This window comes from Pezoporus occidentalis, unplaced genomic scaffold (assembly GCF_034315485.1).
Source record: "Pezoporus occidentalis ecotype Australia unplaced genomic scaffold, CSIRO_AGI_Poc_V1 ctg127, whole genome shotgun sequence".
Taxonomy (NCBI): domain Eukaryota; kingdom Metazoa; phylum Chordata; class Aves; order Psittaciformes; family Psittacidae; genus Pezoporus; species Pezoporus occidentalis.
In genome coordinates, this window is record NW_026913071.1 from 427,657 (window position 1) to 452,860 (window position 25,204).

The 25,204-nt window shown below is 40.3% G+C and overlaps 1 protein-coding gene across 5 annotated transcripts in view; it reads left to right on the forward strand.

Moving 5' to 3' along the window:
* SHOC2 (SHOC2 leucine rich repeat scaffold protein) overlaps window positions 1-25,204 on the forward strand; it is a 70,620-nt gene that overhangs the window by 11,509 nt on the left and 33,907 nt on the right. For all 5 annotated transcript variants that reach the window (XM_062607841.1, XM_062607844.1, XM_062607840.1 and 2 more), the window contains exon 2: window positions 16,970-17,907. In XM_062607841.1, the coding sequence (XP_062463825.1) occupies window positions 17,205-17,907 (703 nt within the window). In that variant the 5' untranslated portion in view covers window positions 16,970-17,204. The remainder of the gene's footprint in view (window positions 1-16,969; window positions 17,908-25,204) is intronic.

Consider the following 25,204-nt stretch of genomic DNA (forward strand, 5'->3'; position numbering starts at 1 on the left):
TCTAGAAATAATAACAAGTGGTGAGCTCCTTATAATAATACACCTGAGGAAGAAATTTTGACTGGAACTGCTGATTTTATTTTTCCCCAGCTCAATTTAGATTTGCTGTGTTAATCTCTTTTTTTTTTTTTTAGTGTATTTTAAGTGAGACTTGAGGATTTAAACATGCTCATTGTAACAGTCTTGCTCTCTAGAAATACTCTTTTTCCCCTGTGTTTAGGGAAATGATTTTCTTTGGGCTTGATGTATCCCTTAATCTAAACAGTATTCTATTGATTCAGTGTTTGAAAACCTGTTTGAAAGGTGCTGGGTTGATGTCGAGGTATGGCTGTAGCTTTTTTGTAGCTTTGTGTTAAAATGTTTGTGTTAGTTCTCCGAAGATGACATTTTAGTTGCTAGGTTCCTAATAGTTAAATTTCAATGAAAACACAGATTTTAACAGCTCAAAACCCCCCATTTGACCAACCCTGATCATATCTTCTTGCAGTAGTCTCAAACTTCAGAGTTTTTCTTGAGATACCTATGATGAATAATAGGTCTTCCTATCTAGTTTTTTTAGTGGAGAGATTCAGGTGTCCCCTGGCTTCATACTTGCTTTTTGAGGATAAGGATGTGCAAGTTTTTGAATATTCTCATAAAAGAAAAAAGCACTGTGTCAGCTGAAATAGTAAATTTCAGTCTTGCATTACTTTAGCACTGCACTAAATAGTGGTTTAGCTGAAATATAATTTCACTGCTGACTGAGTTGCTGGGTTTTTTTGTTTGTTTGTTTTCTTGAGTTGTTCCTTAGTTCTGTGCCTGTGTTTTGGAACTGTTTACCGGTGTATGAATACAGGTCATTGAAATGGTGTCCAAATACAATTACTACTTGCAATTACTTCTCATTGCAGAGGGGGAAACCCAAATAGGTGCAGCCTGTAGAGATCTTCCTTTGCTGGGGGGGTCTGTAGCTGTTCCAGTTTTACATTATACTGGATTTGTGATATAGTTAAATTGGTTGCTGATAGTTGATAAGTGAATCCCAAATTCAGAGAAAGATCAGACTCTAACTAATGCTTTCTCATCTAGGTTTTATTTTTGCTGATCTTAATGTAATGTGGAGACTGAAACAGCCATCACCTTCTTGATTTTTCTCATAGACATTGCGCCACAAATGCAGTATGTTCAGTCTGCAGATATATGAAGTCTGATTTATGGTCACATGAGCTCTGTAAGGCTTGTTTTTAAACAGTACCCCAGGCCTTTTAAGCTTAGTTTTAAAACTGACAGTTTTCTGGTTTCATTTCTGCTGAAGTTGTTTTTAGGGATATTTTGCAATTCTTTGTCTTGCTCTCATTCTCATGGAAAAATGTAATCTTCTAAGTGGTGAATGTTAGCAAGTTCTGTTGCATTCTGGAGAGCTTTGATTTCATTTAATGTTCAGGCTTCTCTATTAACATCTTATTCAGCATGAATATTATGTGGGAGCATGCAGGGCAGCATAGCTTGGTTAGGGGTCCATAGAGCTGCCTTGCAGGGCAATGATGTGTTTCCTTTTTCTGAAGGAAGGGTAAAAGGGGCATAAATACTTTGAGCACTGAACTTTTTCTTCGAAAACACTTTGTAGCCGTATCTAGACATACAAGTACCATGGCCAAAACATGGAGGGGATAGGGATATTCTAGCAGATTCCTACAGAATTATGCTGTGATTATAAATATAAGGGAGGAAGTGCACACAAAAACACTTCTTGAAGATGTCACTTTTTTTCCTAGGGAGAGATGAACAGCTTTTGAATTAAAATGATAGTTTATTAACAAATGTTAGGAGTAGGGAAGAGATGGTACTGCATAAGATAAAGTATGCCTAATGCAGCTTGCAGTGTAGAGCCTGTCTATTGCAGGGATCATGTGGCCTGGGTTTAGTAACATCAGTGTTGATGTCGTTTGCTCTGTAAAATAAGCTAGATGTTGATTGTGAGAGAAGGGCGCAGTGAAATAGTGTCATCTGCACAGATCTGACACAAGGAATTTAGGAGGTAAAGGGCAGTGCAGAGTATGTCAAGCAGCAGACGCCACGATTAAAACCTCTTTGTCCTGCTTCCAAGTGGTAGTCCTTGCAGACACAGATCAAATTTAGGCTTAGCAAGCAAGAATCATTTTAAACTAAAATTTCCTTCTGTGCATCATGTCTGAATTTGATCCCCATAGGCTGCTGATTGAATATAAAGTGGTTTTATATGTGTCTTCATTTAGCAAAAAATAATGCTATAAACATTCATTTTAAATTTAAATTTAATACTAAGCCAATGCTGACAATTTACAGGCCATTTATGTTGCTCATTGTCCTTGTAAGAATTAGGGAAGGTTTTGATTAGGTAGGAATTTGTGTGGTACATGCAAGTGATATTCAGCTCTTCATATTGCAGCTTCTTCTCCACCTTCTGTTTGAAGAATTATTGTCAGGGAATGTTGGGAGGAAGGAGGAATTGTGGAGGAGAGAAGCAGCCTTCCTTTGCACAACCTTATGTCCAAGAATCACAAGAGCTGGAGGCTGGTAGGGAGGAGGTTTCATCATACACATGCTAATCCGTCAACCCTGCATAGGAACAAAAGACTTGATGTAATTTGGCTGTTTCTTGCCTTGCAGCAAAGGGAGGGATGGAGAAAGGGTTGGGACAGGGTGGAGGACAGCACTGGCACGTTGCACCTTGCTGCAGAGGCACTGTATGCTGAGCAGGTGGCATTGTCTGTGCCCTGTTGCAGGGGACACACTAGTTCAGGTCCTGCTCCACAAGTCTTCTCTAGTTCTGTTGTCCTGCCTGTCTGCTACCTCTCTGCGCTCATTATTCCTGTACACTGTCATACATGCAGTTCCCTGCGGTCTGTACCCAGTACTCCTGTCTCACTTCAGGTAAATGGTGGTGGTTGTCATGTCTCTTTTACCTGTACCTGTGCTTGTTCTCTCTTTCTGATCCTTTCTATTTCCTTGGAAGTGTCATTCTGTGTTTTTATTTCACATTACTATTTTGAGAATAGTTGAGTAAAAAAGGAACAAATAGGTAGGAAGTATTTGTTAAAATAAATCAACTTTGTTGTTAAACTAATGTTTATATTTTTATTTTTCAAGGTTTTGGTACCTCTGCAGTGTTTCAGTTTCTTCTTATTCCTTCTGTTCAGGAGCTTTTTTATCTCACTTCCTCAGATATTCTCCTTGTATCCTCTTACTGTTTGTATATAAATATAGTACCCTGATTTTGAACGTATTGTTCTGGAGCATGTTGTCATACTAAAAGTTGTTCAGCCCTTGTAGTTGGTTCATGAGTCTGTATACCTTTTCTGAGTGCTTTCTGCATGTGTCAATTACTTTTTGGATTAAACTTCTTCTGAAAAGGGCTAATTCCCTTTTAATCTGGGTTACTTCAACCTGTGCTGCTTGTGTGAATGTTGCTTAGGTGGTTGAAATACCAATCTCCTACCCTTGTGTGTCAAAGCATTGAGGCTCCATCGCTTGGCAGCACGAAGCTGCAAGTGGTCCTCGCCTGTGTGCAGCTCAGAGGAGCACGTGTGGGCAATCCGGAAGCGATGAATCATCTGCTCTCAGCTTGCACCATCCAGTGCAATCCTCTGGTCCATTTATTTAATACATACAGATTTTGCAAGGCACAGGTATCTAGAGGCCAGCAGGTGTGGTAAGGCTCTGTGTTGTGCCTCAGCTGGTGTAAAGGTTGCATTTTTCGTAGCCATTTGTCTTGCAACTCACAAACAGATCAGGTGATTCTTTGCTGAGTTACTTAGACATTTATAAATGAAATCTGGTTTTGTCTGAAACGAAGGGCAGTAAGGTACAAGAATGTTCTTTGTTATAAACAGATGTGCAGTACCATTGTCTTTAATACTTATTTTGCTAGGATAGTGGTATGAACTTTAATGTAGCTCTAAGCTTGTTTTAGATTTCCATTATCTAATTGATTAGAAAGGGGTGAGGTGAAAGGCTTATTACTACATCATGTTTGTACAGAGGCATTTAACTCTGTCTAATTTTTTTCTATGTCTTTTATTTCAGTTTAACTTTGCTGCTATTTTCTACTTTTACAATGCACAAACCTTTCAGGCGTGCTAAAGAGTATATCATGCAGTTTGATTTTTGGCAGACAGAAATCGTGTTTTTCACTATTTCTAGTAAAAATGTCATTGCAGACCTTTTGTTTTTTAGAGGAAAAAAAGATGCCTCATCTGAACAGATTTTGAAGAATCTGCTTGGAAGGGATCATAGTGGTTTTCTTTTTTTTTTTCCTTTTTGAAAGAAAACATCTTGTTCCTGTGAAGATGCCCAATTTATCATGCATTTTCTAGCATTGTTAGTGTATGTGAAATGATCTTTTAATCAGGCTCCTAGTTATGAGCAGAATAGTGTTCAGTGCCATTTGGAGGCTTTTGGGTGTCAGGCTGGGGCTTAAGCTGTTGCGTGGGTAAGCCTCCTTGGCTGTAGGAATGAGCATGAGGAGCATTCTTGGGCGGGTCTGGCCTTCACTTGGTCCTTCATAGGAAGGTGAACACAGCTTGGTTTCTCTTCCCTGTTTGTTTCAGTTTTATCTTTTATCCTGGGAAAGAAATCTCCAAGATTGTCTCTGGAATCTGTAAGAATGTGGGTGAACTTGCAAGAAATGTAAATGTTGGCATTCTTGGGTTTTGGTTCTTTTTTTGTAATGCTAATGCATTGAATGTTGATGGGAGTTGGGGGGAAACCATGTAAAAATAAATAAAAAGGCTCTAAAAAGTTACAGAAATCAAGTTTGCAATCTAAAGCAGTCAAAATTACAGGTGTGAATGAGGTGGCTTCTAGTGCTTTAGATGATTGTGCTTGTCAGGATGTGTTTAATACCTCTCCAATTACTACATACTTTTGCCTTCTTGAAGACCCTTCTCCATGTAGTGTGTAGGAGTAGGAGTGGTGCTTGTTGACTGATTGCCATTTCAGTATTTTTATATCTGTGATATAATCTCTTATGTGGATTTTTAAGTCAGCTGCCTTGTACCTGCCAGCCTCCCGTCTCCACTTGTGTTCCATCTCCTACTGTTTCTCCCTTTCCCATATTTCTCAGCTTGCCCATATTCCAGGCAGGAGCTTTTCTCCTCTGTGTGGCCAGTGTGGCTCCAAGGAAGGTGGGGAGGTCGGTAGGAGGGTGTTTCAGCCAGATGGGATAGGCCTGTTCAGCCGCTGTGCTTGACTTGCTCTGTGGGAATGGCTTATATCAAAAGAGGTTGGCGAGTAGGAGTCGAGGAGGTGAAACAGGCTCAGGGTTGATGAAATACTCGGCTCTTGGTTGCCAGAGGAATTCCTCACAGTTTTCTTATTAGAGGGGTTGGAGTGGCCAGGAGTGACTATGTGGTAAAATTCAGTGTAGTATCAGATGTCGTCTTAGTAGATTTCAAGTCCTTAATCTAAACCAAAAATGCCATAGTCCTTATGGAATTGGTGTTAAGATTAATTTTGACATGAAGGTAAAAGCAATGTGCTTTTACAGCTGTCAGTCTTATGAACAGCTGAACTGTGTGAATCACCTTACTTTTTCACTCCATTCTCATGTCTTCTCAAGGCCCCTCTTCCCAACCCTGCAACATCCCAAAAATCCCCAAGGGCTGGCAGGCAGTTGCTGGTAAACATCAACTTTGAGGAGTGAAGGCTAAAAAAGCATTGGCTGTGTGTAGTTGTATACAGAGCTACCTGACCCACCTATAGTATGCATCTCCCTGCTTAAATAATGTTTCACTGCTTTATGTCATTGTGTTTAATTCTGTGTTGCTCACTGGGGAGAACATCTGAAGACTTTGGAAAAGGCTTGGAAGCATTTTTATTCTTCATCACCTTATCAGGGTGTAAAACAAGCCTACATTTCTATGGTGCCATTAGTTTACAGAGTTCCCCAAGGTATTTCTAAGTTGTTTTGGCTTCTCCAGCTGTGGTTAAGCATTGTTTCAAGCAGCGGTGTAGGGCGGTGGTCTGCCCATTGGAACGTGGAAGTTGTTCCACCATGTGCAGCGAAGGAGGGTAAGGACAAGGGGAGAATAATGCAAAATCCTGTTGAAACTGTAGGGAGTATCTGGGTAAGCAGAATGCAATTGAAATTAGAAACATAGCGGTTAATAATGAGAATCTGGCTGGAGTGGACACACTACAGGAAAAATACTATTCTCTTAGGCAGTTTGTAGTTCTTGAGTCTGAATAAGAATACTCGGAGGGTGGAGGTGGTCCATCACATTGTGTTTAGGCACGTGTTTGTTGGAGTATTTTTAACTTGCAACCAGTTATCTGAAATGTAGCAGTTTCTTTGTACTCTTGTTCTATCTATGTACTTACTTGGCCCGACTCAGTTTGGTTTAGCCAGGTTAAATGCATTTACCTGAAAGGTTCAGATTAGAAAACCAAACAAAAAAAAATCACAGGAAAAACATTGGTTAAGCAGTAATGGGGGAGCATCATAAAATCATAGGATGGTTTGGGTTGGAAAGGATTTAAGATTATCAAGTTTCAACCATGCTGCCACAAGTAGGGACACCTTTCAGTAGATCAGGTTGCTCAAAGCCCCATCCAGCCTGGCCTTGAACGCTGCCAGGGATGGAGCATTTACCACTTCTTTGGGCAACCTGTTCCAGTGTGTCACCACCCTCACAGTAAAGAACTTCTGCCATAGGTATAAATCTAACCTGAACTTCCCCTGTTTAAGTTTTTACCCATTACCCCTTGTCCTGTCGCTACAGTCCCTGACGAAGAGTCCCTCCCCAGCATCCCTACAGGCCCCCTTCAGATACTGGAAGGCTGCTATGAGGTCTCCACGCAGCCTTCTCTTCTCCAGGCTGAACAGCCCCAACTTCCTCAGCCTGTTTTCATATGGGAGGTGCTCCAGTCCCCTGATCATCCTCGTGGCCCTTCTCTGGACTTGTTCCAACAGTTCCATGTCCTTTTTATGTTGAGGACACCAGAACTGCACACAATACTCCAGGTGAGGTCTCAGGAGAGCAGAGTAGAGGGGCAGGATCACCTCCTTCGACCTGCTGGTCACACTCCTTTTGATGCAGCCCAGGATACGGTTGGCTTTCTGGGCTGCGCGTGCACACTGCTAGCTCATGTTAAGTCTCTCATTGACCAGCACCCGGAATGCTGATCTGTTCAAAGGGGTATTTATTTTCTAGGAGCAGGTCAAATGCAAAATATGTTAATGAGCTCTAGAAGTGAGGAGATTTATAATTGGAAACTTGTGGATAGATATGTACGTTCTTGGATTTTACTAGACACTTGTATATCTTCCAAGCTCATGTATTTTAGGTGAAAAATAAATGTTACTGCATATATCTGTTTCTGTACTTTAGTTATATTTAAACTAGGTGTTCAATAAAACAAATATATCCAGGCTTTTCTCATCTTAGCTTCAGATCAAGAACTGCAAATTATCTTAGGTAGACAAAAAATGGAACAGCGGCCAGATACTGTGCAGTGCCAAGCTGCCATATGTAGTTACTGTGGCTTCGTCTGCTAGAACATAGAAGGTAGAGTCATCGGTCCTTTTCATGTTCAGAATTGTGTTAAAAGCACTTTTTAAGTTGATTTTTAGATAGGCTTTTTTCCTAACATAGAAACCCTCTGCAAAGGGATCTTGTGACTTGCGCAGGCACTAACTATGATCAGAAAATGGAAGGGCCCGAGAGTCATCCAGCACTGAACTTTGTGAAACGGTCCTAATTATTACATAAAAGCATGCTGAAGATGAGCAAGCTTATTGCACGAAATTCAGAGGCAAGGAAACAAAGGGAGATGCTGCAATAAACCATGTTTTTACTATTTTGCCAGATAACTCTGTGTTGCTGGTAGGAGCCAGGGTAGGATGCTACCCTAGGTAGCAACAGAGCGTTTTATTTAGCTGAGATGGGATTTGACATGTTGTTTGTCGCAATTTTCATAGGATCTACATAAGTTCTTGGTAATATAGCTAATCAGTAGGTGATATATTACTCTGTTGATGTTTTGTGCGTTTGCTTTTTCTCCTGCCCATCATGTTTTGTCTCCTGTTTGGTTGGGTTTGTTTTGATACGTTGTTTGTATTGCTCAGAAGAAATGATAAATAAAAGAACAATATTTGATGCTGGTTTGAAGTTTGCATTGTCACCTTTGAGGACCAAAACAGTTTTCTGTCACATGTGTAGCAAAGCTCTGTGTGGCAGGCTGCTTCCTTTGTTTATGAGAACTCTTGAGGGATCTGAATTGTAGCTCCAGGGTAGTAATAGTGCTAATAGTGAGGGTTTTTGTCATAATAGAATGTAACTTTGCTACAGCAGGGTCATCTTTATTCAGAGGAGGGTATTGGGTAGATTTGGAGCACTTGCGTTTGTGGTACGAAGGTTGTACTGCACTGTAGATGCAGAATTTGGGTAGTCCCAAAAAGCCTGTTTTTTTCCTAGAATAATATGTCTATTTACAATAGCCTTTTTTTTAGGCATGTCTAGTTATTAGGACCTGTACTAAGACTGAGAAATGTGTTCCATCAAGCAAATTAGGATTTTTAAATTTCATGTATTATGCAGTATTATAGAGCCTGCTGATATGGTGAGTTACCATGGCAACGGAGACATGCAGCTCAAAAGGTACATGCTGGGGGGCCACACATGCAGAAAGTACCTTTTTACATATTAAAATAAGCTGCCACATGGAGTTAGGAGAATGCTTTGTACTTGTTCTTAGAGTCTGTTTCTATGAAAACATGAAATGGTATTTTATAACTTGGCCAAAAACTAGTGTGTTTTTTTTTCTTTTTCCCATAAAGGAGAGAAACAAAATGCTTTATAAAAATAATATTGGAGTGAACAGAATGAATCACACGATGTATATTTTTGTACTTGCTGGATGAGTTCAAAAGGTGGGGCACAAAAAATTACTTCTACCCCCTAGGAACTTAAGGCGTAGGTGACTTTCTGTCTGCTAGCGTGGAACCTTTTTGTTGTGATGGATCTGGACTTTGATATGTGACCTGGCATTTAGTGCAGCGAAATACTTCCAGAAAGCAACAGATCTGGTGACAAGTGAATGAAAAGATGGATTTGAAAGCTTTGAAACCAACAGTAATGTTCCATTTGCTATGGAAGGGCATGGCTTCGGAAGCCAGGACGGGATGTCCTGGGAGATGTGCCTGGTTCTGCAAGCACAAAAAGATCAACCTCCAAACACCTCTTGAAACTGATTTATTTATAGTAACTTCAGCTTTAATTGCAGGTAGGTTTATAATTAGGTGCCTACAGTTACAGATGTGCCTGCAGATCTAAGAAACCACAAGTAAAGCATAAACAAGCCTTCAGAAGTGGTCTAGTTGTTGCCCCCTTGGTCTGGTCTTTGTTCGGTCATTCCCTCGACCTCCAGGTTTTGCTGGGATGTGAGACTGGGTTGTGCACAGCTCTTCTGCAGCTATGGAAGCAGTAAGGAGGCAGAGAATGGTCTTGGTTGCAGTCATCTGGCAGATGAAGATATCCTAAAGGGCTCAGTGGGCTATCAGGGTCCTGGCCTCCTCACTTACCCAGCTCCACAGGCTTGGGCTGTGTGTGCAGGGAGGCAACAAGCAGTTACCTTGATGTGAGAAGGGACTGGGGGGGGGAAGTGGGGTCATATCCAGATACATTGGAATCAAGCTACACTGGTAGTCTTTAAATTACCATCTTATGGCCATTCATTTACAGGACCAAGATGAATTTAATGGTCAGCCTTCTCTGTTGAACAAACCAGTTATCATCACAGCTGGCTCTAAGAATCATTACAGCTGCTGCCACTGACCACCTTGTACACTAAAATCAAGGGGTTTTCTTACCAAAGAAGAGAAAGTCTCTAGCTGGCATGTTTCAGGAGCACTACTTCTGTCGAGATAGATTAGGTGATGTGTTTGATCTGTGGTGGAGCAATGGCTGGCTGTTTCGTGCTGTCTCCGTACCTCTCAATGAGGTTTTGTGTTCAGAGGAGCCATGCAACCGCGCTGTAACTGATTCAGCAGTTTGCTCCCAGCTGGTCTGTGGTGGCTGCAGCGGCAGAAGCTGAAATGCACTTACGCAGATGAAAACTCTGTAGCTCAGATGTTTGAAGCTAGCAAATTGTAGGAGAGAATGTGCTTTGTTTGCAAGTGACTCGTTGGCTTAAGCTATTTGGGTTTTGAAATGAAAGTGGTGACCATCTTTTTTTGCATATGTGGGATTGAGAATGGAAAGTCATCGTAGCCACTTGGGCTGAACTTTGAATTTCATCCATTGCTTATTAATGTGTTCATGTTTGTGGTGCAGTAGAATATGAAATGTTTTTCATGTATCCCATGCTATCCTAAGCAAAAGGTAAATACTTCTGGGAAGGTAGATATTTTCTGTTTGTTGTTTGTTCATCGCTGCAATTACTGGATATCATTTGAACTCTGTCTTGTTGCTAAAGTAACTTAGGTCTGACTAACTAGACTTTCCTAGATCAGAAGTGCAATCTCAAGACTTTTTGATTATGTAGTGGAATCATTGTCTGCTTACTTCAGAGTGCCAAGTATGAGATGATTCCTTACTTCTTTGACATATTTAATATTCAGAATGATCCTCTTTTGTTACTCAGGTTGAAAAGCACTATCCATGGTGTGCACCGTTTGGGTTAAGCTTAGTGCAAACACAGAACAAAGAGAAAAATAGTTTCTATTCCATGACTTAAGATTCTATACATAGTACAGAATTTTCCGTTCAAATGCAGGCCTGTGGGCTTCCTGCTACGTTACAGAAGAAGTAAAGTTGTATTTCATTTCAGTGTCATGTATATAGGCCTTAGTGAAAGTGATGTCTTCAATATCACATGCTCTGAATATTGGAAATGTTTCTGATTTAAAGTGCCTGTTTTGTCTACTGAAATAGCAGGAACCAGTAGATGTTTAAGTGTAGCTGTAGGGTGACCGTTTTGTAAGATAATGTGCCATGATGATTTTCCTTTAGCAGAAGAAACTGCTGTTGGTTAGTCTCATCACTTGAGAGGGAAATATTCATAGAACCACAGAATGGTTTGGGTTGGAAGGGACCTTAAAGCTCATCGAGTTCCAACCCCCTGCCATGGGCAGGGGCACCTTCCTCTAGACCAGGTTGCTCCAAGCTCCTGTGTCCAACCTGGCCTTGAACACTGCCAGGGATGGGGCAGCCACAGCTTTTCTGGTCAGCTTGTGCCAGCACCTTGGCACCCTCACAGAGAAGAATTTCTTCCTAATGTCTAATCTAAGTTTCTCCTCTTTCAGTTTAAGGCCATTTCTTCTTATCCTGTCTCTATAACCTCCTGTATAAAGTCCCTCTCCAGCATTTTTGTAGACCCCCTTTAAGTATTGGGAGACTGTTACAAGGCCTCCCATAAGTCTTCTTCTCCAGGCTGAGCACCCACAAATCTCTCAGCCTGTCTCCATAGGAGAGATGCTTCAGCTCTCTTACCATCTTTTTGGCCTCCTCTGGACTCACTCCAACATGTCCATGTCCTTCCTACATGGGGAGCCCCAGAACGGAACACAGTACTCCAGGTGGGTTGTCACAAGAGCAGAGTAGACGGGCAGGATCACCTCCCTTAACCTGCTGGTTACAGTCCTTTTGGTGCAGCCCAGGATACGGTTGGCTTTCTGAGCTGTGAGTGCACACTGCCATTTCATACTGAGTTTTTCATCTGCCAGCACCCCCAGGTTGTCCTCCTTGGGGCTGCTGTCAATCCAGTCTCCACCCAGTGTGCAGTTGTGTTCAGGATTGCTGCAACCCATGTGTGGGGCCTTGCACTTGCTCTTGTTGAACTTTGTGTCATTTACTCAGGCCCACCTCTCAAGATGGCATTCCTTCCCTCCAGTGTGTCAACCGCACCACACAGCTTCGTGTTGTCGGCAAACTTGCTGAGGGCGCACTCAATCCCACTGTCCATGTCAGCGACAAAGGTGTTGACCAGGTTCAGCAGTGGGGGGATATTTTATGTCGATGAAATTACTTTTATTTCAAGCCATTTCTATGAACATACAGGAAACTTTCATGTACTTGCAACTCACAAGATGTGTTACACATCCTCAAAGAGCTGAGGGACTGCTAAGGGTAACTCATGCAGGGACAGCCTTTCCTGGAGGGGTGCCACCATCCTGAGGCAGGAGCAGCAAGACTTGCAATGGGTCTTTGGTGCTCCGAGCCTCGTGAGCTTTGGCCATTCCTGCTGGCTGGCTTCCTCTGGCACCTGGGGTTTGGGCACCCCAGCACTAGGCAGAAAACGCCTCTTGACCTTTTATTACAGAGCTGCATACAACCTGTTCAACAATTTGTTCGTAGAAAATCAACATTAAAAGATGTAATTGGGTTGAAGTCTTTACTAAGCTGTGAAGTAATAGTGGGAGTGGATTATTTGGGGGGGAATGGGGTAGTAAAATTACTCTGCAGTAGTGAGTAGGAGATAGTTAAATCTTTTACAACCTTCTTTGAATAGCAGCTGGGTGAAATCCTTTATCTCAAGCCTCATTGTATTAGGTAATGACCAGGAAGCATCACTATGTGTATCACCAGGTGATTAGTTTAGTATTATCCCTAGAATCATGATTGTTTTTTCATTACCATGTTTTTTTAATGAAGCATTTATTGCATAAATGTTTTGGGTTGTGTTGCTCAGAGTAACTGTAATATCTTTTTGATTTCTTGTACATATTAAAAAAAAGGTAATTAGTAAAATAGCCAAGATCCATGTGTTTTTCTTTTAGAGGCAGCTAAGGAGGGTGATGCAAGTTAGGCTGAAGTTGTTTGTGTTTCTGGAGTTTGGAGAGTTACAGATATCAGGAGGGGTGAATCAAAACTGCGATGCTGGTTATTTATAGCTATTTACAAATGTTTTATTTACCAAAAAGATATTTGGAACATGGAAGTGATAATTTTAACTTCTCTAAAAGTTTTATTTTCTTTCATATACTGTGCAGAGCAAGAGTCTTACGAAGTTTTCCAGGTTCTCCAAGACCTAATAGTTAAATGTTTTTATGTCAATTACTATTGACAGGAAGTCAGTTTGAACAGCATTGGAAAATGGAAGTAGTTGGCAGAACTGGCTAATTTAGCTGAATTTCCTTTTGCTAAAAATATCTCTAAAAGAAGCTCTCCTTTTGGGACACAATGAATGCTTGTTCGACTGTAGTTGAGAGCTAATGGTGGCTCTCAACCAAGAGGGCTTAAAAAATATGAATGACCTTTTGAAACATATTTAGCTTCCTCTGTAGTATATGTGATTATGCTCATGCCTGCCCAAAGTTTACGTACATGCTTAACTTGATGTGTGTGAGTAACCCCATCAGCTCAAATGATCTGCAGTAAGCTGAAAAGTTCTGTAGGGCTGCTTATGTGAAGTTGAGCATTTAAGTTGTATGCGTGTTGGTAAGATTTTGGAGTTCTGAGCATAGTTGCCGTTTTGAGTTTTGTCTCAAAACTTGGTCATTAATGTATGAAATGGAAAGATTTTAGTTCTGTGTACTGAAAGCATGCAACATCAGAGATGTATTCTCATTTATATTACATGCAAATATGTTAATTTTAGATAGGTTGCAATGGCAAATTGGGTTATAAAAACTTATAAAGTTGGGTTATAAAACTTATGAAATGGTAGAAATAGGATGAGTTTCATATAGTTGTTTAGATTCTGTGCTGTCTCTGTGTTATGACACAGGAACACCATACTGTGCTTGCAGGACAGCCCAGAGCAGTTGTTTGACAGATTTGGCCATTCTGGGGGTAAGTCAGCACTACTTAGTAAGGGAGACTTCTTGCTTGGACTTCTTCCACTTGTGGAAGTTGGTGATGTGTGGCAACTATGGCCTTGTAGGAAGCGAAGGGTTTGTCTCATGAATTACCCTTCTGTCCTGGATCTTGTACTTGCTGGGACTTTTTCCTCCTGAAATGAAACAGAGAGTGGAAGAAGGGTTGCAGGGATGCTGAGAGTAATTTGCATTGAGATGCAGATGTTGCTCATGGCAGAGGAGTTTACTGGTTCATGGAGTAACTGCGTGAAACCTGGCAGGTGTCTGCTGGGTTCTTCTGCTATTGGGAATCTCAGCCCTCTTGAGCCGGCTGGGGAAGAAGGGAGATGCTGGTGTCTTAGAGGTGCCTTGGACTCTGGAGAGGTGAGGCATTTTCTTTCATGTGATTCCCCTGCATTAGCTGTTGTTGTGTTTCATCTGATAAAGGTCTCATCATAAGCTTTTTCTTCTTATAAGTCCAAGTTGTAGTTATTCTAGGTATTAGAGAATTTCCATGGACAGAAAAAGGCTAAACCTTCTCAAGCTATTTTAAATACATTTTGCTGTCTTGAACAGTAATCAGAATCCACAGTAAAGACATAAAAATGACATAGGTGCAGTGCATTTAACTGTTAGCCTTCTGTCAGTGAACAGGGAGTGTATTTTGAAGTCCTGGTGCACTGCAAGCTTGGCTTCAGTTTCAGTGTGTTAGGAAACCACGGCTGCCTGTGGCTTGCCTGCAAGTTGACTGCCTCATAACATCTTTAACTGTGAGGCCATGTTGAAGTCTCTGGTCATGACCCTTTGTATTGCTCTCAGTTTTCTTTCTGTATTTCAGGTGATGTTTCTAATGACTTTTCAATTTTTATTCTTTTGTATAGGCAAAACGTTTTTTGTTCCTTACTAAAAAATGAAATGTTAAACTGTATATTGAAACAGGGAGACACCCCCTGCTTTCTTTTTAGGTACAATTAAAGTAATTGCTAACGAAGACAGTGATGAAATGTGTGCAGGTTATGTAGAGTGTGTGCAATACTGAGCTGCTTTCAGTAGTACTAACCTCCAGCCATCTTGTCTTTATGAGTCTCTTTGAAAACCTCCTTCAGCTGCTGTGCACATCAGAAATGAAACCAATCTCTTGGTGGGTCCTAAATTTGATTACACTGAAAGTTCATGAGAACAGAAGCCCTTCGAGTATTTTGCACTTGGGCTTGATGTGGAGCAGTAGCTGTCTGGCACTGCTACGTGGCTGAGTTCTCTGTGTTATCAGGATGTAGAAGCTGTGTTCTGGATTCTTTGTGTTACCTTTCACTCTGAAAACAAGTTGTTTGAGGCTCCCACCCTTTAGTCAGCTGCGTTTTTGCACTTCGAGTCACTATGTTTTCTATTGCTGAAGTTTTTACGAGCATGTAGATTACACAGTGCTGAGAATGAGTTTTCAAATATAATGTGGTGAGGTTAGTAATCTTGAGGATAGGTCAGGTTAATGGATGGTGTAAAAGCTGGGTGGGAATCTTAAGGAAGCACTAAGGACCTGGCTTGTGCTGCTTTAGAGATTTTGGTGTTGGAGAAAGCATCCAAGTTAAAAGCTGTTGTTGCTGCTGCTAGCAAACGGCCATGGTCCTTTACAACAGAGTTGTTCAGAGCACAGTAACTGGAGGCAGCATGGGTTTTGATGTCATGGGGTTTGGAGCACATGCTTTGTGACACTGCAGCAGTAATGAATCAGGGCGAAGGACTGGAACCACCTCCTGGGCGAGGTTTTCTTTTGAGCTTTGTTACTAAACAGCCTGAGTTGCAGCCGAGGTAAAGTGGCTTGCTCTTCTTACCATCCTTAAATAGATTTTCTTCACTTGTTTTTTTCAATCTGAACAAATATTGAGCAAAGTCTGCTCTTCTGTGTTCTCTGAGCACGTGCTTATACTTGAAGGCAAGTGTACATAGCATAACTGCAGTTAAAAATAGTTGAGCTTTCCTGAAGAAATGATTGTATCTCTAGTACTTGCTGATGGCTTAAGCATGCAAATTATTATTTAATTGATTTTGGTTATGAACTTTATGAACTTGTGCAGAAGCTCGAATGCTGGGACAGTGACACAGCTGTTTTGGAGGTGTTAAGGTATTTTAACATAGCTCAGGTGGCTGAGGAAAGAAAGTATTCTTCTGAGGTACAGACTTTCTTCATCGGTGAATGAAAGCTGGTTCTAGGCTAAAAGGTGGACTAACACGGAGATACGAAATTATTGTTGCCATTGACTGACCATTTATTTTCTTTCACAAAGATACATTCAAAAACCTCTCCAGAGTATTCAGAGTCGTGAAGTTCTTGGGCACATTGTGTTTTGAATTGCAACATGAAGCGAAGCTACTTTCTATGATACATGATGATTTTGTAAAAATGTAAATGGGGCTCTATAGGTTTCAGACATCTGTTCACTCATTAGGCTGCATTATAGTCATTGAGGGGGAAGGAATTCAAGATACTGTCTAAAGATATGTTGTATCCTACTCTCATGAGAAATTCCTTCATAATTTTGCTTTTCTTGAAGCATAATATATTATTTCTTCTGAGGTTTCAGTTGACTGTTTGATAGGTTTATTTTAAAAACTCTCGTATTTGCATCTTCAAAGCAGTGAAGCTGGTGGCAACATTCTGCTCCGCATTAAAAGTAGAGCTGTGTGGTTCAGAGCCGGTCAGGAGGGAGATCTGGAGGCAAAGTGTTTGTGTTACAGGCGCATATTAGATTTCATTGTAGATCGAAGTAAGACTCTTTGGTGCTGAAAGAATAAGCCTGTACAGGTTTGTTTGAAGAGGCAGGCACTTAAAATTACAGCAGATCTTTATTAACTGATTTGGCATGGAGGGGAGAGAGATTATTTCTGTTGAGAACCAGAGTGCTATGCTGAGAGCTAGCTAAGATGCAAGATGGTGACTCAAATGTAGTACTGAAAGCAGTGTTATGTTTAAGAACTGTAGCTTTTCGTTGCTAATGTATAGTAGTTAGTGTAGCTCTTCTACCACAGTGGGTCCTCTGAGCTATGTGTGTAGTATTTTTGCTTTAGCACTGGGTTTTTCATTGACAGTTGAAGAAAAGGACAAATCATTAACCTGGGTTAGTGAGCACAGGCTTGATGTAGAAATGTCCAACATTTAACTGGAAGTTAAGTTTTGTATTTACACTAACTTTGGCTTCTCTTCTCTCTGTGTTCCAGAAATACTAATACGGAGCATTTGACCTTCTAATCTCCAGAGGTGAATCTCCTGATACCAGGATTAGGAAAGAGTGCCTTCAGAACCAATATGTAGCAAATGGGTATCTCACCTCCGAAGCTCCTCCCTTGGTTCAGTGCTTGCATATTTTAAGGATCCTTGTTGCTTCAGCAGTGAATTATTCTTGTGAACTTCAGAAACGGATTTCATGTGGTGCTTGCTAAACATTGAGTCACCATGAGTAGTAATCTAGGAAAAGAAAAGGACTGTAAAGAGAAGGATCCAAAAGTCCCATCATCAAAAGAAAGGGAGAAGGAGGCCAAAGCCTCTGGAGGATTTGGGAAAGAGAGCAAAGAAAAGGAGCCTAAGACCAAAGGGAAAGATGCCAAAGATGGAAAGAAGGACTCCAGTAGCACGCAGCCTGGGGTAGCTTTTTCAGTGGACAATACGATAAAAAGACCTAATCCGGCCACAGGTACCCGCAAAAAATCCAGCAATGCTGAAGTGATCAAAGAGCTAAATAAATGCCGGGAAGAGAATTCAATGCGCTTGGACTTATCCAAGAGGTCTATACACATGCTTCCATCAGCTATCAAAGAGCTAACGCAGTTAACAGAACTTTATTTATACAGTAACAAACTGCAGTCCCTCCCGGCAGAGGTGGGCTGTCTTGTGAACCTGATGACACTGGCGCTGAGTGAAAACTCACTCACCAGTTTGCCTGACTCTCTTGATAACTTGAAGAAGCTGCGCATGCTTGACCTGCGGCATAACAAACTTAGAGAAATCCCTTCGGTGGTGTATAGGCTAAGCTCTCTCGCCACTCTTTATCTACGCTTTAATCGTATAACTACTGTGGAAAAGGATATCAAAAACTTGTCAAAGCTCACCATGCTTAGCATACGAGAGAACAAAATCAAGCAACTACCTGCTGAAATTGGTAAGCGATTACACTGACTGAAAGTTCAATTCTGTGCTTGTGTCCGGGTTATGATTCAATGGTGTATACATAAACTGCCGCTTCTCCAGCTGCCCATTTAAAACTTCGTGAAATTATGCTTTTGATCATATTGCAATGATAGGTTATATTGAGAGTGATCAATACCTTGAATATTTCTCTTTAAATCATACCCTTCTTCTTCATCCATCATCTTAAAGTCACATGTATCTTGTTTTCATCTTTGCCTTGTGCTTTCACATATTGTGTCTTCAGAGCCCAGATGGTTTAACAACTACAAAAAAAAAAAAGATATAGAGGCATATTTCAAGATTTCTTTATAAATCATTTATGAACTGTTGCAAGTTATAAACACATTATGGGCATGTTACACAGGGGTGTGACCATGGTAATACAAGGTAGAATAGGTAGCTACATGCTATTACCGTGAGCAAGCTGTTGGATGCTGTAACAGTTAATAATGTAGGTTAATGATTTGTGAAAGACTCTACCTTTTATAAGTCATGAATATATTAATACACAGACCTTTAATATAAAGTGACCAAATGTTGTATGCATGGCTGATGATTCTTATGACTTTTTAATGAATATTTGTTTTTCCAAACTTAGTTACCAAAGTTTGAAAGGTGGTAAAATAGTATGAAAGTGGCTTATTAATTTAAATAGGTTATTATGAAAAGGTGCTGGAATAGCTATATGTTAAGAACGCAAGTCGTTCCTAATACGTTCTGCTTCATGGAAAAAAATCTCTTTATCACACTGTTCTCAAGCAATATTTGGACAATGCGTGTCCCTCATAAAAGGGCGATCCGTCACTGTTTTTCCTATGTATCACCAGTTTTTTAAATGTAAGCATAGCTTAGTCCCTTTAGGGGAAGGGGAATCATAAAACTTAATGCAGTTAACTGCTTCAACTTTCTTCAAGTGTGGAAAAAACCTTGTAAAAGCCCTTGTAACACTATGAGTAATAATTCCTGTGCCCTGTTTTTAAAAGCTGATGCAGGGCTTTTTCCTGTTACCCAAGCCAGTGCGTGAGTGTGTGAAGTGTTACAAGCTGGCCCCTGTGCTCACTAATTTTGCAAAGCTTGGGAAATACTCTTGCTTGGATCCCTAACAGATCTTTATAAGCCAGCAGTGTTTGCCTCTTTTTCTTGCACCTTAATTTGAAAGATACATAAGATAACATGTTCCTGGTGGCAGGAACTTCTGCGCACGTCTGAAACTGCTGATCATGGTACCAGCAATGTTCTGGACAGACGGCTTCTGTATGTGACAGCAGGAATGGAGAAAGGCAGTGAGGCTGTTAGCTGTTGGTCTGAGTCTTTGGCACAGCTGTTAGAGTGGATGCTGCTATAGCCGTGGAAACACTGGTTTGCTAGGCAAAAATTAAACGGTTAATGTGGCATGTTTTCTGATCAACACGGTCTTTGTGTTGGCATATGCATCTCGGCAATCTTGGGGATTTCCCCTGGGAGAACTGAGGAATTGCAATTTTGACCTGTTTTGACAGTTCTGTTTAAGTCCAACAGCCTCTTTGAACCTTTTACTAATAAAGAATAATCCTGGAAACCATGGGGTTGATGTTTGCAAAAAAAAAAACCCAACATACCAAATATTTCTACATACGTTGAAGAAATTGTGGCTGATTTAGCTGGCTGAGCTGTGTTACACAATGGTCAATACTTTACTTGGGTCTGTTTGTGGCCCAGTTTTTAAATGTAATCTAGCAAAGAGTCAGCTTCTGAGCTTCATCTGGGGATAGAACAGCATAAATTTAGTACTAATGTACGAAGAAAAACATTGTGAGCTGTAGCATTTTGGGGTTTGTTTTGTAGGTGTTTGATGCTACTGACATTGTTTCTGCTGGAACATCTTTGGTTCTTAACCATTTTGTTTGTTGAATTCTTATGGTTAAGTTTGCATTAAAGTATGTAATTTCCATGTGTTTTTGTTCGCTATAGTCTTGAAAGAGCTCATGTGTAACAGCTTTATAGAGAAATGTAGTTGATACATGTATAATGAAGGATTTCATGTGGTTTGCTTGTTTTGCATTATTCTTGTCTTGATATGCATACAGGCAGTGTTCTCAGTTCTCTATCAAACCTCAGCTTGAGAACGTTAACTACTTTACTTCTGTCTTTGTACCCAGCAGTTAGTCCTGCCTTTATTTGTATTGTGATAATACCCATGTTCCTTATTATGAGTCGGCACCTTGTTGTGGAAGGCATTTTAGAAGCACAAATGCAAGACGACTGTCCCCCTTAGAAGAATTTTTGAAGGGAAATCACTATGTTCAACAACATCCTGTTTTATTCAAAGCAAATTTCTCTAATTGAGTTGCCTGCAATTGCATCAGTTGAAAAATAAGTTAATTAAAAGATTTCTAAGTTCAAGTAATGCAAATAATTTTAACTGCCAAAAGGCACAGAACAGGCATTGGAAAACCTTTTTCCTCCAGCAGTAAAAGCAGCCAGTAGTTTCACTTTTGTAATTGATTTCTGCTCACTCACTTTCATGTATTTTTATTGTCTACAAGGACGAAATGTTTGAGTTGGAAACACAGCTGAAAAATGAAACTGCTGAGAAGTGTTATTTCTTACTTTCCAACGGAATTTGTCTGTTTCTTTAAACATTCATTGCTTCTCTATATTTCACATGTGCACTTTAGAACAAGCTTGCCTTTTAAGTCCCAGTGTTTTTAATCCCTTGTCTGTTCATAACACAGTTTCTAAATACTATATGCAAGCAAATACTCTTATCAGCTTGTAAACAACATAGAAATTTTTGTTGCTGCAAAGCGGGGAGTAAAATGAGGCCATTATCTTTTATAAAGCAATATCATGTGGAGCATTTCAAATTCTTGTTAAAAATACCCCATTGTTCCAGGGCCTAAGGCTCACATATCTGATGGTAAGCTAGTATGCTTGTTCATATGTTTAAAAATCCTGTGCTTGTGTAACCCACTGACTTGTCTAGCAAGGAAGAGGCTTGCAGCAGTTAGCTGCGATGTGTTCATGTCCCTCATTTGGTGTGCAGCTATGCAAAGAATCCTGGGTTTCTTTACTTTGTCTTTTGGGGGGTAGATGTGCTACAAAAGGTTGCCCTGGACAGAAAAACACCCAAGCTTCAGCCTGAAAGATGGGATGTTGCCTCTGTTCCCTCAAGGAGCCACAGTGAGTGTGAAGAAATGAAAGTCTTACCCTTGTGCTAGAGACTTGTGATGGCTTTTGCTACCACTGAACACTACACAGAACTTTGTATAAAAAAGGACTTTCCAGCTTTAGAACCTTGCTGCTTTAAAATAAAGGCTCACCTGATTTGTAAGCAATCATCCCATTTAATTCTGTTTCTAGGAATCTTTAGTCTCCAGCCTTATAAAATTAACCTTATTTTTCTTCTGCTCTCATTGAAAGAAATTGAAAGTGGGCTCTGGAGTCTTAAATGCTCTGATATTTGAGACTTTTCCAACACCCAGCATGTGTATGATGTTTTGTGACAGTGATGTTTCACTGTTCTTAGATGCAGCAGTTTCCTTCTGTTGCTTACATTTGTTCTCACACTGTATGTACTGACAGCAGGCATCTTCTCCCGGCCATTACTCAGACCATGACTTTTAATCTTGCATAAAACCTTCATTCCTTTTGTCACCCCACTACTGTTTTCTGTATTGTCTTATCTTTTGAATGCTGAGCATACCTGATTAGTTTGAATATACCATTCTAGATGAGAGTTTCTCTCTGTGCTGGAGGTAACTCTCTGTCTGTGAATCTGGATCATATTGGAACTGCATTAGACTTATCCAAATGCTCTTGTGACCACCTAAGACATCTGCACTCTTACCTTCTGTGTTCTCCCTCTCCACCAGAAGTCAACCCTGAGATCCTGGTAGAAGTATACTCTTTTTTACACTATTAAATTTCATAGTTTCCATTATTTTTAGTTGTTTTGTCTGGTGCCTCTAGCTTGCTAGATAACCCTTGCTGAAGGCACTACAAGATTTGTCTTGAGGGGGAATTCGTAGGAGTCCTGGAGAGGTAACCCCCATCCTAGTTGATACTTTGCTTTCGGTCCCACTGCATGCATAGCGAGTTGTAGTCAATTCCTTGGGTATCTTGACATCATCTACTAGTCATCTGTCACTAATTATATTCTGCACACTACTACATCAGACATCTTCACAGAGTCTAGGTTGACTAGACTGAATAAACTAAATCTTCGATATTTTTGGAGAAAACTGTTAACTCTTGATGACAGACTGATTTATTTTTCACTGATACTGTTTCAAATCACTTTTTGTTTGTCTGTTTTCAGGCCTTTTACTTTCATGCCTTTTGTTAATGTTTCCTGCTAATTCTGTTGGTCTGAGGTCATCAGAATCTACTCTTGTTATTTCTTATAGTTTGAATTTATAGCCTTCAATCCTGTAGTAGTGTTTCTTGTTTGATGGATGACATGTAGAAACGATTCTATTGGTCATGTGGTTTCAAATAAGTTTCTAGAAATGCTTATCTAGAGCATCCACCACTTGCTGCGCATGTAACAGTAGTGTTAGAAATAGATTCCTTTTATGGAAACCTGAAACTAACTCTAAAACATTTCTTAAAAGTCTGAGTGAAGATAAAGCCTTTAACGAAATTTTGTTTGCAGAACTCATAGTTGGTCAGATTTTAATTGGTGCTGGAAACTGCATTTAAAAGAACTGACCTCTTACTGTGTGCGTGGTCTTGAGGAAGATCTAGAAGTGAACCTACCAGCACTTTGCTGCTGGGAAGTAATCTCAAGTTTGGTTCTCTTTTGGGCTTTAAACTGTCTTTAGTAGTTAAACAGCACAAAATTAAATGAGGTAACTACACTGGGGGAAAAGTTGCTTTGCATTTAAACCCAAAGGCTTTAGTGAGAAAGAGGAAGTGTTGTTATCTGTATTTTAGTAAATAGATGTGTGTGTTTCTGGTCTTTTTTTTTCCTCTCAGAAAGCAGCACCTCTCATTCCCTTGCATCCAGTTGCTCCATTATAGGTTTCCTGTCTTTTCAATATGTAGAAGGCCTCTTACTTTTAAATAGTAGTTTACTCAACTGAACTCAGTAAACCAAAAATGAAGAAATTACCTGTAATTTGCAAGAATATTCCTTTAGTAACTTGGCAAGTTCAGACTCTAGGTACATAGCAAATAATTTCTGCTAGTCATTTATTGGACTTCTCTTAACACTTTTCCAGCAACACCATACATATTGCTTCTACATTTTTAATGTAATTGAAACAATTCTAATAGACTGCATAGCAAGCTGAGATCTTGATATGCATTGTTGTATTTTAAAATATAAATGGATTTATTTAGAATAAGATCTAAAAATACTTCAAAATCCATTTAGCTGTAAACATATTCTGAGGTTTGGGTGTTTTTATTTTCCTGTGATTAGCCAAAAGCTCTGTTCAAGAGTAGCTGGATTAGGGGGAGTTTTCATTAAGCGGCTGTGCTGATGTACAATGGCTTCGTGATGCTGAAAAGAGGCAGTATCCATTCGCCTCTTCCTAGTTGCTCACTCCTGCCTCTCTCATCTGGGCCGCTCCTTGGGGAGCTGATTTATCTCACTAAACCAACAGAGAAATATTAGTGGTTTTGCTACTTTTGTTATCTATTACATTAGTTGAAATCAGTCGAGTTTCAGATAAGACTGGAACTGGTGTAGGAGGAGGAGTGTAGGAGAGCATGAACTGGAACAAAGAGCAGGACTGCCACTTCTGTGTGTACTGAGCTGTTAAATCAGCTTGCCTTGATGCAGCACACTTGTGAAGCCTCACAGGTAGGGTTGCTCACATGGTATAAGAGCATGTGAAGTGCACTGTGAGTGGTTTGAAGAAGGATGTCTGCAAAGAGCCATTGAAAATTCGTCAGATTATATTTTCAGAATAAATTTTTTTGCTCCCGTTTCCCCCTGTTTTCCATGTCTTGTTCCCCAAAACCCTGCGTAGCCATTGGAGTGTGGGTAGCATCAGCTCAACCCCACCTTCCTGAAGCAATTTTTTGTTATGATGTAGTAAGAATTCATTGGTGCAAGTTTCTTGATTGCAAAGCTACTCTGCGTTGCCGTTGTGAACCCAGTCTTTCTTACATTGTATTCTACTTAACAATGGTGATAAATTTTCAGTGTGGATCTTGCCCAGAATCCTGCTTCTGCCTGTAGCCCTAAGCGAACTGTGTTAAGACCAGGATAAGTGTACGTATGGGGCTTAACCTGACTTCTTTCCCAGATCCAGCTATTCTTGTATCAGGATTTCCCCGAGTCTGGTGCAGCTTGTCTCTAGTACTTTTCAGTAGACTCCTTCCAAGGACTTGACCATTTATTCCTTTAAGCTCCTATAAGTGCTTTACATCCTTTAGCAAAGGCCCACAAGTTTGCTTTAAATGTTGGTCTTGACTAAAAGGTCACTATTATGCACATGCTGAATATACATACTTATGGAGTGCAAAAGCAGAACTTACCTGTTCACTTGGCTGTTGAATCTCTAGTGGTATTCAGGAAGTAAAACCTTAACAGAAATATTTGCTGGAAGGTTAACAGAAAGCTTTGCCAAAACGCAATCTGGAGGGATAATTGTGGAATTGAGTTCACAAGGTAGACTCCAGCTTCATCACCATATCTGGTAAATTGTCCATTCCACTGAGATCAAAAAGTTGAAGATTAGAATGGAAGAATGCAAATGCTTTGAGTCAGACAGTCAGCACGAGAGGGATGAAAACTGGAGGAACTGTCTTGGGATGAGGCCAAGCAAATGCTTCAATTTCTTAAACAAGCCTTTTGCATTTCTTGTATCGAGAGTTTTATTGCATTCCTCCATGTTGTGTTGAAGGAATTGTACTGCGCAATCAAGCTTATGATATTTTCTTTATGAAGACAAGGTTGCATCTTATACCAGTGTTGGGCATTTTTGTCATCATACACAGCTCAACTAGAACTGATATTGGCAACACGGTTGAAACTACATTTGTGTAGTTTCTGCAAGTTTCTTGAGACTCCAAATACTGTGTTTTCTGTCTGTGAATGCAACTCTTATTCTATGGAGAATCTGGTTAGGGCTGTTCTGCAAGGGAAATATTTTTAGATTGTAATTCGGGGAATCTGCCTACACCAGACTTGGAATGTCTCTGAGACTCTCTTCTGTTCTTCCCTTCCCCCATCTACCCAATATTTAGATCATTTGTGGTTTCTTCACTACTTTGAATCTTTTTTTTCAGAACACTTGCACCTGCTTGGTTTTCAGTAGCACAGACAGCAAACC